General features: G+C 43.3%; 1 protein-coding gene across 1 annotated transcript in view; it reads right to left on the reverse strand.

Moving 5' to 3' along the window:
* The window catches only part of Dera (deoxyribose-phosphate aldolase), an 81950-nt gene extending 68447 nt beyond the window's left edge, over window positions 1–13503 (reverse strand). Inside the window, exon 1 of the mRNA XM_028781049.1 lies at window positions 13417–13503. Within this exon, the coding sequence (XP_028636882.1) occupies window positions 13417–13447 (31 nt within the window). The 5' untranslated portion in view covers window positions 13448–13503. The remainder of the gene's footprint in view (window positions 1–13416) is intronic.
* Between the last annotated feature and the right edge of the window lie 1005 nt (window positions 13504–14508).

The raw sequence follows: 14508 nt of genomic DNA on the forward strand, positions 1-14508 counted from the left end.
AGAGAGAGAGAGAGAGAGACAGAGACAGAGACAGAGACAGAGACAGAGACAGAGACAGAGACAGAGACAGAGAGAGAATGAATCAATCATTAGCCCACAGAGAAATTCAAGTGGCTGGGTAACTCTGGCACCCTGTTGGGTAAAGATTCAACACTCAGTTCTCTGAAAAGATTTGATGGATTATTCTAGAAGCCCTAAGCTTCAAAGAAAACCTCTTTAACACTTCCCTCTTGATAAAAGAATCCACAATGGAACTTGATGAAGCTTTCTAAATTACAATTGTGACACCTCCCCCAATGCTATTCGCCAATGTGTACCATTCAGGAAGCTGCTATCCCTGCAGCAAGTTCTGCAAGCTAATTTACATGCTGTAAAAGACCTACATAAGACTAATTCTGTGCAAATATCATAACTCTTATTTAAATGTTTCAGAACAGGATTAGTAATAATAATAAACTCTATTTAGGTTGTTTTTTAAAGCCCCTAGAAACTACTCAGAAGCATGTTGGTAGAAATTAATGATCATATAATGTCTGCACCAATTCTTCATGAGATGTACGGGTACCACCTAGTACTGAGTGACCCGTTCTGACCACACAGTACCCCATGAAAATCTCATTTCAGGGAAACCCCATTCTTTACCATGAATTCAGGGTAGTTCATAACCTCTCTCAGGAACAACGACTTCAAAGTTTAACTTCCAAGAAAGTATCCTTTATAGCAGATTATGAATAAGATCTTAGGAGGATGTTATTTTGTAGTTCCTAAAATTGGTGACTTCGTATTATCTCTGATACCTGATATTTCCGGCAAATGGGTGTTAAATGGTCTATTGAGAATCACTATTATTTTTAATTGAAATTCACGTATTTGCATTTTGAAATCATTATCTGTTAAGGTATTTACCCAAAATTGCTGTCTTGGATGATTTTTCCTTCTGCAGCTTGAAATCTGATCTGTCTCTCTCAGAAACCTGGCGATTCTCCCTTCCTCTCTTGTAGTTCCTAGCTCATGCAATCTGAAAGTTCTGCCCCTCTCTCAACCCAGTCATTGGCCGCTGGCTCTTTACTGACTGATCAAAGCCAACTGGGGACAAGGACTTTGAGCGTTTGGACGTGCAGATTTCCAATTAATTCAAAGCACTACAGCCAATCCCCAACAATTTTACTCACAAAAAAGTTTAAGCAGAGCAAGTCTACAAACACACAAACAAGTCTCGTACTGGGGTACGAGACTGCCCTTCAAAACCAAACTGAAAGCCCAAAGACAGGCTGTACAGCCACTACATGTGGCATGTCTGTGTCATCCACGACTCTGATTTACAAGACAGAATCAGGAGTTGTACAGTGGTGGCAGACTCCTTTAACCCCAGCACTCAGGAGGCAGAGACAGGTGTATCTCTGTGAGTATGAAGCCAGCCTGGCCTACAGAGCAAGTTCCAAGACAGCCAAAGATACACAGATAAACCTTGTCTCGACAAAACAAACAAAAAGAACACAAGAAATAATCAAATATTCTCTAGATACCAACTTACCAGTCTCATGCTTCCCTTGTGTACCTTGATCTGAGCTTAAATACACACACACACACACACACACACAGAGAGAGAGAGAGAGAGAGAGAGAGAGAGAGAGAGATGCATGCACACACAGAGACACACAGAAACACATACACCACATATATGCATGCACATACACATAGAAAAGGAAAAGGGCTTGAGAAGAAATGGGGGGAATATAGGAATATTACAGGGATAATGGGAAAAAAGATAGATTATTGAATCTACTCTTCAACATAGAACTCTTGCTATTCTCAAATAAGGTTATTTTTGCTTACATTGATATGGATTATTATATATTGATACATGTTTTAAGGTTTTATTGGTACAAATCTTTGTATATTGATACAAATTTTAAAGTTATTTTCTTTACAACTTATTATGCGTACCTATATTCAACTCTTGTATAAGGTATTAGACCTTTGTAACTCATCTGAAAATGTAATTTTTAGTTCCAGGCCTTTTAAGACTGCTATTAAAATCTATTTAGGATATTTAAGAAATACAAGTTAATAGACAGTCAAACTCACGGACATGTCAGATACTAGTCTATATTATCACAGAAATATACATCCTAGGTTGGACAGATAATAAATAGCTTGAAACAAGCAACTCCTGCTTGCTCAGATAGATAGATAGATGGTCTTCAAAAACCCCAGCAACTCACAAAATGTGGCATCTGAAGATGTTTTTATTAATTTAAAGGGTTTTTGACATAGAGGCATGACAGCTCCAGGCAGCACCCCATTCCACTTGGAAGAAGAAATGCGCATCAAAAGAACCCCATTTGGAGATGGCTTCATTTGTGGCAAGTTAGCCACCAGGCAAAGAAAATGTCCTAACTTCATCTGTTGACAGAATGCTGTCCAAAATGGACAAACCTTGAACCTAGGCAAAATCAACTGCCAAGCTCTGCCAAGATCAGGTAAGCAAGCCCTTCATAATTTCTGCTTCACAGATATGTCTGTCAGATATACCGGGGCAGAGGGCTGGGAGACAGACGCTCCAATATTATAGAGAATATTATAATATTATAGAGAATATTATAATATTATAGAGAATATCCTAGCTGTCCAGGAAGTCAGCTGTCTCTGTCATTTCTATAGCTTTTGGAAGTTGCTTGTATGTACTTCCTGCACACTCAGGGAATATTTATTCCTTCGCAGGTCTCTGATGTGGCTAAAGACTAGATAGTTATAGTGTCACAATTAAGCTTAAGTTGTTTAGTATTTAAGAAAATACTTTTAGGCTAGCAATGCAAGTTATGACAGAAAATAATTTAAATACGAAACACTAAATTCACCAAGATAGGATAGATGATAAAATTCTTTATCAAAAGTTGCTAAATACAAACAGACTGGACTTTATGAATGTAACTCTTACCTAATAATTTTCTTTTTCTTTTTTTTTTTTTTTTTTTTTTTTGGTTTTTCGAGACAGGGTTTCTCTGTGTAGCCCTGGCTGTCCTGGAACTCACTCTGTAGACCAGGCTGGCCTCGAACTCAGAAATCCACCTGCCTCTGCCTCCCAAGTGCTGGGATTAAAGGCGTGCGCCACCACCGCCCGGCCACCTAATAATTTTCTTAAATGTTTCATTATGTTCCTACTTTAATTTGCTTTTTACTGTAAGAGAAAGGGCCTTTTTATTTAGACAAAATGAGGGAAATGTTTGGGTTGGTCTGCTGCTGCTATTTATTCAAATGATAAATTCTGTACCCCTAGATCTGTCTGCCCCAAGAGTAAATTTTCACATACACCAGCTTCTGTCTGACAAACCTTGTTCCCCAAGTTAATTGGTCAATAAAAGGTGAAGCCTGTGACTGGGGAGTAGAGAAAGGACTGCCTGGGAGGGAGAAAGGAACTCTGGGAAGAAAGACAAAGGCCCTTTTGCCAGTAGACATCAAAGGAGACAGACATGACTATGGACCTAGAAGGTATAGCTAGCCATGCGGCTGGATGGGGCTGGGTGATTGGGTTAACTTACATGAGCTATTTGAGGGTCTGCTCAGCTAAGGCCTAAGCTTTGAAATATTAAAAGGTCTCTATATGATAACTGAGTGAACTAGCTAGCCAAGGAATAATTGCTACCGTATTAATTTCCAGCTTTAATCAATACATACAGAATATTAATAATCACTTTACACACACATATATGCACACACAGACATACATATATACATTCACACTCATTGACAGACACACATACATGCGTGTACACATATACATATGCTCACACATACATATATGCATGCACACACATGCAGACACACATATGTACACAGAGACATATGTACACACATATATGCACGCACACATACATGCATGAACATACCATATACACAGATGCACACATGCATATATATATGTGTGTGTATATATATATATATATACACATATATATATATATATATATATATATATATGCATGCACATATACACACACAGAGACACACATACATGTCCACACACACACACAGCGCACTCACAGATAGAAGGAGCTAGGACTGTAGACATACCCCTCCAACAGCAGGCAGCCAACAAATGCTAACATCTGGACTACAACAGACAGGGCTTGAATGGATATTATTTCCCCCAACAAAGAGACCAGCCCGCACTGAATTACAGTGGAAATTACCACCTGCTGAGCACTGATTCATACCGCTGTTTCCCAAATTCCCAAAGTACCTGATCTCCCACCACCTCTCTTTAGGAGAAAGTTCTTTGTGACAAAGCAGGCTGGTTTCCCCAGCACTTTCAGACGCCCTGCGACAATCATCAAAAACCTTAAAGCCCCTCCAAAAGGAAGCCATGCCCACTAAAAAGTCCCCTGCCTTATTGTGACAGTAACTGAAAGAATGCTGGCTCCCTGCTGCCAGCCCCACTGACCTAGTGACCCCTAAGGTGGGAGGGAGCCATGTGACAAGCTGAGTTTTGTTCCACGCTCAGAGAAACCTGCTCCAGTGTGCAGGGCAGGGGTTAGCAGTCAGAGAAACAGAAAGATAAGCAGTTGGTGGGGGCCAGGGGTGGGTGAGGAGCCCTTAAGAATGGGGGTGCAGAGAAGAGTGGACAGTAAGAACAAGAACGGCATGTTCCACAGATGCAGGCAGGGTCCCCTCCTCCACATATTCCCTTAAGTTGACTATGTTAACCTGTACCACTAAAGTGCCATTTTTTGCAGCCTTTTAAGGCTTTCTTTGGGCTGTCAGTCTTTCGCACTTTAGAGAGAACTGAACACTCTATTGCCTTCCCACATTGTTACTGACTACTGACGGGAAGAATCCACGATAACAAGAGGCAAGTACATCCAGAAGCGAAACTCCCCAATCGTCCTGAGGGCCATTCTTGACCTCACCTGACATTAAAGCTCTTATTTGCTCTATATTATACAGGATAGGATATAATATTGGAAGGATATTATACAGGAACCAAATTTTAAAAACAAATCTGAAAAGATAAATGCAAACAGGGTGACCCATTTGTGTGGCCATAGAATGCCCCCCCCCACACACACACACATTATCCAAGAGCTAAATACAAAAATGGCTGAATTTTACTGCAATTTTCTGTTTCCTGGCTTTGAATCTCTCTCTATACAGGGCTAAGGACATAGGTCAGATAGGGTGTATGCCTTGGACTAAGAGAAAGGTAGGAGAAAAGTTCATCAAAGTGAGGATTTTAAGTGTGACCTCCAAGACCAGTGACGGCTCTACCACCAGAGCTGATGAGGTCCCTAGACATTCTGAACTGTGACAGCAAGTTCCAAAGTCAACCCAGAGACCATGACGGCCTGAGTAGCCCACACTCCCTTTGAAGGTGAAGACCAGGAGGGAGGAGCCAGAAGGAGCCGAGTGGGTCCCAGTGACCCATAGAAGAGGAATGTAGCTACTGAGTCTTCCCGGTTTATTAAGAATTAATATGGCTTACAAGATTAGCATTCCAGTTGTTGCGCCCAGAGATTGAGTTATCACTGTTTCTAAACTAAGTTTGTGTGGTGTTTTTTTCTTCTCACAGCAACTCGACTGAGTTCAAGAAAGAAAGGTACGACAGCAAAGCGTGGGTTTGCCTGATGTGCCCCATAAAGGCCATAGGGGTTTTGAAGCACAGGGATGGTATAGTAGTGACCCACCACTGGGAACTTAGTGAGCTGGGTGGAGAGATTTTGGAACTCTGGTGCCACGTGGTCCACCAGTGCTGGCAGTAGCTCAGGAACTGCCAATCAGTATTAATATTCACACTACAGAGCAAAATCTAGGTATACGAGTCAGCCAGAGGCCCATGGAGGGAGATGAGGGCTGTCACTCGGCTGTTAAAGTGCTTTGCTACATGCAGGAAGCACAGGTTTGACATCAGCATCATACAAACCACATCTGTGGTGTTGCACATATACATCCTAGCACACAGGAGGCAAGGAGGATGATCTGAACTGCAAGGCTATTCACAGCGACATACAGGGCTTGAGGTCCATCTGGGATACAGGGGACCCTGAGCACACACAGAAAGTTGTGTCGTGAATGGTATTATTGTGAGCAGTATCAGAGACAGAGACCTAGCAAACAGAGCCCGTCTCCAGGATGGTACACTTCACTACCACACACACACAACTTCAGCACCAGAGAGACAGAGTACTTCAGGGGACTAGAAGAGACCAAGGGTGCCTACAGGGAAGAGTGAAGATCATGGGAGTTGATATTTCAGAGGAAGATAAAAAAGCAGCCAGAAGTTTTGACTGGCAGTGGTCACTCATCAAGTTGACAGTGACCCATGTCAGTCTTCTGGGGTGGAATTGCAGACTGAGGACACTGAAGCCCAGACACTCAATTACATGTTCAAGATTACACAGTATCTGCCGAGTTTTAAGGGAAACTTGGGCCACTAGATCTGAAGCCCAAGTTACATCTAAACGGATCACTAGAGTGGGCTGGAGAGAGTTAAGCTTATATATGTACTGCAGTTCTAGAGAACCAGAGCCTGATTCCCTGCACCCACGTCAGAAGCCTCGGAACTGTCTCTAACTCAAGCTCCCCTGGGATCCAATGCCTCTGGTCTCATTGGGCATCAGGACTTGTGCTCACAAACAAACACACTGAAAAAAAAAAGTTCCACGAAGATTATATGTGTTACATGAAATGGAAGGATATTATACAGGAACCAAATTAAAAAAAAAAAAAACACCAAACAAATCTGAAACGATAAATGCAATCTATTCTATTCCAACAAGGAGTTCAATGGAAGGAAGCTTTTCCTGGAGTGGATCAGAAGTCTTGGAGTCCTCACAGTGATCCTGTGTATCACATGCCTGGGAATAGCAGGAAGGCGAGAGTGAGTCCTCACCACATCTCTAATAGAAGCAAACACTAAGACTATAATGAGTTGGGCAGAGGGATGAATACAAAATACAGGCTCTGTGCTGGAACGGCTCCATTGATCAGTGAAGCACTGGCGTTGCAAGCTCAAGGACCTGACTCCAGACTCTCAGCTTCCACCTAAAAGACAAGAGTGCCGTGGTGCACACATCATCCTAGCGCTGAGGAATCCCAATCAAGGCGGAGGCAGGGGGCCCCGGGAGCTCACCAGCCGTTAGTCTAGCCAAAATGTTGAGGTGGAGTGGAACTAAGGAAGAGGCCCAACATTGAGATTTGAGACATCTAAAGGGAAGGGCAGCATAGTCAGTGTCTAGTCACGTCCAGTCCATGAGAGGGACAAGACCTGCAGACTGACCAGTCTGGAAAGCCAGAGAGACTTGCCACCAGTAAGACAAGAGGAAAGTCTAAAGGGCAAACCCAAGAATGCTAGCCTGCACAGCGGCATGAATGGCCACTGAAAGATCATGTGGCTCAAACTAAAGAACCAGAAGAACCCTCAGGGTCTCGGACATTGTACACAGGCTTCTTTTGTTCTGAACATAATTTTTAGAGTAGCTTTAGATTTTCAAGAACAGCAAGAGGCACAAAGATGATGCCCACACGTCCACACAAGCATAACTTCCCAAGTTATCAACATCCGCCTCAACAGTAGCACATAGGAAGCTCGTCTTACAGATCAGGAAAGGACAAGCCAGGGCACAGAAGTCCCTGTTCAAGGTCAAAGCCACCTTTATCCTTCAGAAACTTCAGTGCTTTTGGAAAAACACACACAGCCCAGCAGAGATTCTCTGATGAGCATTCACAGATGGCAGGTTTCAATGCGGCTAGTTAAAGTTAAACAAAATATAGAGGGCCCTGCTAAGCCATAGACATTTTTATGTTTTAAATGACTTGTGTGTATATTATTGTGTGTACATTAGTAGGTATGTATGTGGCTCATATGTGGAGGGCAGTTGGTTCTCCTGTTTTCCCTTTCTCCCTGCTGAATTTTTAGGGACAGATGGCACTAGAGTTTCCGGGTAACTCCCCCGCCTCCACCTCCTACTGTAGGAGTTTGGGATTACAGATACATGCCTGTGAGATTTTAAGATAGGTTCCCAGGATTGAACTCAAGCACTGAGTCACTTCCTGACCCAGCCGTAGACATCTGAATGAACTGCAGAGTCACACACACACACACACACACACACACACACACACACATCCCGACTCTGAACTATGAGGACAAAAGTATATTCCTGAGGTGTTCAAAAGAAACACTCATCCGGAATGGAGATTCTGATCAGATAACTTCAGTAGTCTTCCTTCCTTTAAAGAGTGCAGCTTGGCATCATTAACTAGAGTCTAAGACAACCCTGGCACCAGCCACGAGGAGTCCTTTTAGCGAGCAATTACCAGCAGCTCCTTCTCCGCCTGGCATTTCTTTGGAGGGGGAAAGCCCAAGTATACAAAGAGAGCCAGGAGTTGGGTTGCGAGTGGCTCAGCATTTTAAAAACTATGTGCAGTTGCTGGCGCAGAGATTAAACATTTATCCTCCTCTTGCGACCACGTTGGTTTCCAGGGAACCGACTGTTTCAGTGAGGCGGCAGAGGAGAGGTACACCACAGACGCTCGACACACACACCAAAGTCGACTGCAATTTTTCAAAGTGCCTTTTCATGCCTTTAATTCAAAGATGAACACATTTCAAGGTGACCCAATCCTCAAGCGACAGACAGTGTTTTTGAAAGGGCCAGAACTCTCCACTTAAACCGTTTCTAGTGACATGTTTCAATCGCGTCCTCAAGGGTTCCGTCTGCTGTCTCATTTAGGAGTCTTTCTTTCCAGGCAGAGGCAGCCCATTTTCAACGGAGGCTTGACATTTGTCTTTCCTCCTAATAATTAAAATCCACGAGGCTTAGATACTTTTATAAAAAAAAAAAAATGTGTTTCCGAGTAGCAGGTACCACAGAGGATTTACTTATTTAATTATACAACAAACTCTGATTATTATTTTAGAGTTTTCTATTTATCAAAACAGTATCAGGGTAATAAAAGATAGCCTTATGTGTATGCTTATAAACAAAAAGTAGCAGACTTCAAAAGCAGAATAAACGTGTTCATAAAAGGACACCCAACCTCCAATGTACAGTCACCATACTGACTGTGTGATCCATACACAGAATTAGATAATTCTATCTTCTTCAATATATTAGTCATATCCACTACAGCAAAATAAGATTACACTAGAGTCTGAACACTGGAGTCCTGTGTTTAAAAAAAACTTCTAGGCTGCTTTTGCTCAATCCCTGTGTACAAACTATGCAGCGAGAAACAGCATTAGGAAAGAAAGCCACCCCTGGACTGGTGTGACGCCATCTCTTCCTGTCCTTCTGTGTGTCTGAGGTCATTTTTGTTAAGGCTCAAGCAGTTCGCATATCCAAAAATGATCTCAGGCTGGACAACAGAAGGATTTTTGACAGATAAAAGCCATCGTACCTCAGGAACTTGTGAAACAGGTTTTCTGGCCCCCAAAGGAGTCATTTCCCTGACCTCTGGCGAAAGGAGATATGGCTCTCAGCATATCAAAGCCCATGCTGGCCTCCAGGCTCCCTTAGTATCACAAGGACCTGTTATACATTTCAAATTCCACACTAGCACCCTAGCCACCCACACATCCGCCACTCCCTCCTCACTCACAGCTTCTCATCCTCCCTATAACCCAGCTAGGCTCACTGGTCCTCCCTTGTGATTGGCTCTCCCTATGCTCTGTTTCTTGCTCTCTCCGGTGCTCCAGCTCCAGCCCTTGCCACCTCCCTGTCTCCTCTATTCTCCCCTGCTTCCCCAGCCCAGGGGCCATGTTCAGTCTGCTTTCTTTTCTCTCTGCTCTAGACTCTTCAAAAATAAGAACCTTCCCCTTAATAATGGAACAGTCAAGTTGGAGGGTTTCCTTACTCTGTCCCCTCAAATAAAATTCCATTCCTTCCTTCCTGGTGGTTTTACTTAGTTTAGTCTCAAAACTATCCCAGGCTGGCCTCAAAATTGTTAAGCCTCTGGTCTCCAACCCCTGGTATCAGCTTCCAAGGATACCAAGAATGTACATGGTATCCAGATATATATGCACATAAGTCATCCATATGCATAAAAACATAAACCAGCCAACCTCAGAAGACTATGAAGCTGGACCACAGCAAATGGGGAAGACACAACACCAGCTGAACTTCCTGCCCAGGGTGCCTGCTAGCAAGGTTTGGCTTCAAGAATACCCTTCTTACAGAAAGAGTGGACCTGGAGCAGCCTCTGACTTCCTCCTTGTGTTCCTTTGTGGTACACCAAGACTACTCTTTGTTTTGAACACCCTCAACCATAGCTATATCCGCCTCTTGTTAACAACAGTGTCCATTGAACCGTCCTGGTTTCTTCACAATTAGGATCTGTTTGAAACGTTTCCCTTAACAGAAACAGACTGACATAAAGTAAGACATTGCTAAAATGTTCCCTAGTACAAACTCCCCACTTTCCAGATACCTCTAATGATACACAAATTTGAAATGAAGTTGTGCTTGCTAGCTTCCTGCCAACTTGACATTAGCTACAGTCATGTGAGAAGAGGGAATCGAAACTCAGGGGGGAAAAAAAGCCTATACAAGATCAGGATTGAGACAGGCCCTGCAGGGCATTTTCCTAATCAGTGATTGATGAGGGAGGTCCCAAGCTCATTGTGGGTGGTGTCATCCCTGTGCTGGTGGTCCTGGGTTCAAAAAAAAAAAAATTAGTATGTTGGAGGAAAAGTCACCAAGGCAGCTAAATAAATCTCAAATGTTAGGAGTTATGACACCATAAGGAAAACAAAGAAAGAAAGCTGAGCAAGCCATGAGGAACACCCAGTGAGCAGCACTCCTCTAACAGCTCCTGCCCCCTGCCCTAGTTGAGTTCCTGCCCCGACTTCCTTCAAAGACGAACAGAAAGACAAATGTGCCCTTTCCTCCCCAACTTGTTTTTGTTCATAGTGTTCCATCAGTTTTAGAAATCCCAAGACAAAACCACTGTCCACTACCCTCATAGGTGTGAGATACCTTTAAAAACAGATGTCATCAACTGGCCTTTGACTGACATTAAAAACTAGAAAAGCATGGCACTCATAGCTCCTGTCCACACAAGGGGCCCAGCAGTATGGAGAGAGGTTCCCCCAAACAGTAAGTAGTTCAAGATGTATTACATTGTTCCACATGTGAGAGTCTTCCATCCCAGCATGGCGGTTCCATGAGTGTGCTTCAGAACCACCGAGCCCCAGACGGGTGGATCTCCATTTTCTATCACCATCAGAGGATCCCTATCTGGAAAGCCTCCTTTACTCATGCCCTTCCTGGTGGGAAGAAACTTTCCTTGCAGAGTTCTCATCCTAAAACTCAAGTTCAGGGCCAGACAGATGGCTCAGTGGGCAAGATGCTTACTGCCACATGGGACATCCTGAATTTGAATCCTGGATGGCAAAAGGGGAAATAAATGTCAGCCAACTGTGAGAGCTACCTTCTGATCTCCAGAGGTGTACGTGCGCATACCCCAACACACACACACACACACACACACACACACACACACACACACACACAGAGTAGACAAATAAATTTGACTTTTTAAAATCTGGATTAAAGGCTGATGAGATGTCTCAGCAGTTAAGAGCTCTTTGAGAGGACCTGAGTTCAATTCCCATGCGGCAGCCACAGGCCATCTGAAAATCCAATCCCAGGGGACTGGATGCCCTCTTCTGGCCTCAACAGGCATTGTATGTGAACGATAAACACAGGCAAAACTCACTCACACATAAAATAAAAATAAAATGAAAAAAATTGTAAATAACAATGACTAGTGAATTCTACAATCTCCCTGGTGATAACCGTGTTTTCCTAAAATTTCTGTAATACATATGGGTTTAGATAAAGCTAATTTCTTTTTAAAAAGTAGTGTCCCCCCCCCAAAAAAAAAGTAGTGTCCATTAAAAACATTAAGATGTCTTTAATCAACAAAAAACACAAAAATCACCAATTAAAGCAATGTCGAAATTAATACAGAACAATTTTTTTCATCGTACATATATAATTCACGTGATTTACTTTAGCAATTTAGATAGCAGCTGTCTTTCCTAAGGATTAATACCTCAGCAGAAAAGGACTCTTACAATCTACCTGATTTTAACCAGAATCGTAAGGAAAATAGAACCTTCAGATGCAGGTGTGGGCGCACACTTACTATTATTATAATAGCAGCTGTTAATTTCTACACTGTTACTTTGTAACACTTCAGGTAGTGCTTTGACAGCTTTTTGAGAAAAGCTCTTCCAATATATATAGTCCAGGCTGACCTGACACACACCTGATGCTGGGCTATAGGTGTGTGCAACGCCACCCAGCCTGGGACTTACACTTTAGGGGAGTAAAAATGGTTTAGCTGCATCTCATGAAAGGAAACTGTGAAACTTTTAAAAGAGATGTTCAGGGGAAGTTATGTTACATCCTCAACTTTGTACAAAGATGCAGACACCCCTCACCTTCAAGCCTTATACCCCATCTTCCAGGATCTTCCAATCCAGGGTACGCTTGATCGCTCCTAAAGTTTACAATTACAGGGATAAATTGTTGGAAGGAGTCGCTAAACTGATGTGAACTTGGTACAGAAACTACCTGTCAAGCATGCAATTCTAAACACTTCTTAAAGTCTAGACTATTTATTCATAGAGCAAGTTCCTTTTGAAGAGAATAGAGTAACCAACCATGTGTATCATTTACAGCTACTCAAAACTAGTCCCTATGAAGAGACCTTTATCGGCTTATTATCATTGCTTATCAACACTTAAGTGCAGAGAATTCTACCAGAGGCTCCAAGTACCCACTCCTCACACTATCCAAACCACCTCGGACAGAAGCAGCTTCCTAGTAACTACTTTACAGATGCCGGCATGTAAGCACAAAGTGAGTTAACTTACCCAGAATCACACTACTAAGAGGGTCTAGGACATAGAGCAAACTATCATACAAAGTTAAATCACTGACATTTGGCTCAGTCACGTTTTTGCTACGTTTGAATTACATACAGACTTCTAAATTTTTTTCCCAGAAATACCTGAATTAGCATCAATAAGATGAAAGAGAGTTTTAAAAATAACATTTTGTGTAAGCATCTAAAATCATTTTTAGCAGAAGGCCATGACCACTCTTCCACCAACGCAGCCAACTTTAGGAATGGCTACATGAATCCGGCAGTAAATGGTACAAGTACTCCGTCAGGCTTTCCCGGGGTTTATTTTCTGCGACCACAGAGCTACAAAGTGGAAAGATCTAATTAACCCTTCCTTGCTTCCACTCAAAGAGTAAGACCGCAATGAGCAGGGCGGTAGGGCTGTCCGGAGATTCTGCCTCAGTTTAGGTCTTCGCCCTCCGGGGACCGCCCTGGGCACCCCCCACCCAACCCACCGAGCACGCGACCGGGCGAAGGGGAGCGCAACCCGCCAGCCCTTACCGAGCTCTGTGCCCCGGCAGTGCCCAGCCATAGTAGCCACCGCAGAAAGCCAACTCTTGCTCCAGGGCGACACACAGGCCAGGCCTTCCTTCTTCCTGCCAAGTGCCCGCCCCGAGCCACACCCCTTCTGCACCTCCTAAGCCACACCCTTCCAAAGCCACGCCCCTCCAATCCTGCACTACTCCACCATTTTTCCCCTGACTCCTTTCTGGGCTTGGCGCCCAGGCAGGACCTTACACTACCTGCTCCTTTGTCCTTCCGGATCAGGCACGTAACTTGAGCATGCCCCAGCTCCAGAAGTCTCCCGATAATTTTAAAATGCTTACATTGCCAACGGAGCTGGACAGAAAGAGCCTTAGGGAGTTTAGCTGTAAGATCGTGTGAGTGGCAGAACTGGATTCCTTGCATGGGCAGAGCAATGCAGCCTTGGACCCGAATTGTGGGCGGTGTTCCAGAGCCCTCAGGTAACAGCCAAAGCAGTCTAGGATCTAGAACACGTTGTGATTTCTAGTCTGGATTCAATGAAAGAGAAGCCAGGACATTAGCTTGGGAAGATCTGGTTTCTCGTTTTTGTTTTGTTTTTGTACTTTAAAGATTTATTTAATATATATGAGTATACGAGTACACTGTAGCTGTCTTCAGACATATCAGAAGAGGGTATCAGTTCCCATTACACATGGTTGTGAGCCATCAAGTGGTTGCTGAAAATTGAACTCAGGATCTCTGGAAGAGCAGTCAGTGCTCTTAACCGCTGAGCCATCTCTCAAGCCTTTTCGTTTTGTTTTTTTTAGACAGAAATTAGGCTGTGATCACGGCTGGCCCAGAGATTGCTTTGTTCAATTTCCTGCCCAGACTCCCCACTGCTAGGATTAAGGCGGATGCCACATTCAATAAAAGGCTTGGTTTCATTTTAAAAAATATATGGTTATTTTCATTTTTGTGTATACACATGTATGTATGCATAGCCCATGTGTACAGGTACCTGAAAAGGCCAAGCCAGGACCCTCTGGACCAAGAGTTAGTCATAAGCTGGGAACCATGCTTAAGTCTTAAAAAGCATAAGTACTAACAACTGCTGAGTTCTCTCTTCAG

Source organism: Grammomys surdaster, unplaced genomic scaffold (assembly GCF_004785775.1).
Source record: "Grammomys surdaster isolate TR1022 unplaced genomic scaffold, NIH_TR_1.0 373, whole genome shotgun sequence".
NCBI lineage: Eukaryota > Metazoa > Chordata > Mammalia > Rodentia > Muridae > Grammomys > Grammomys surdaster.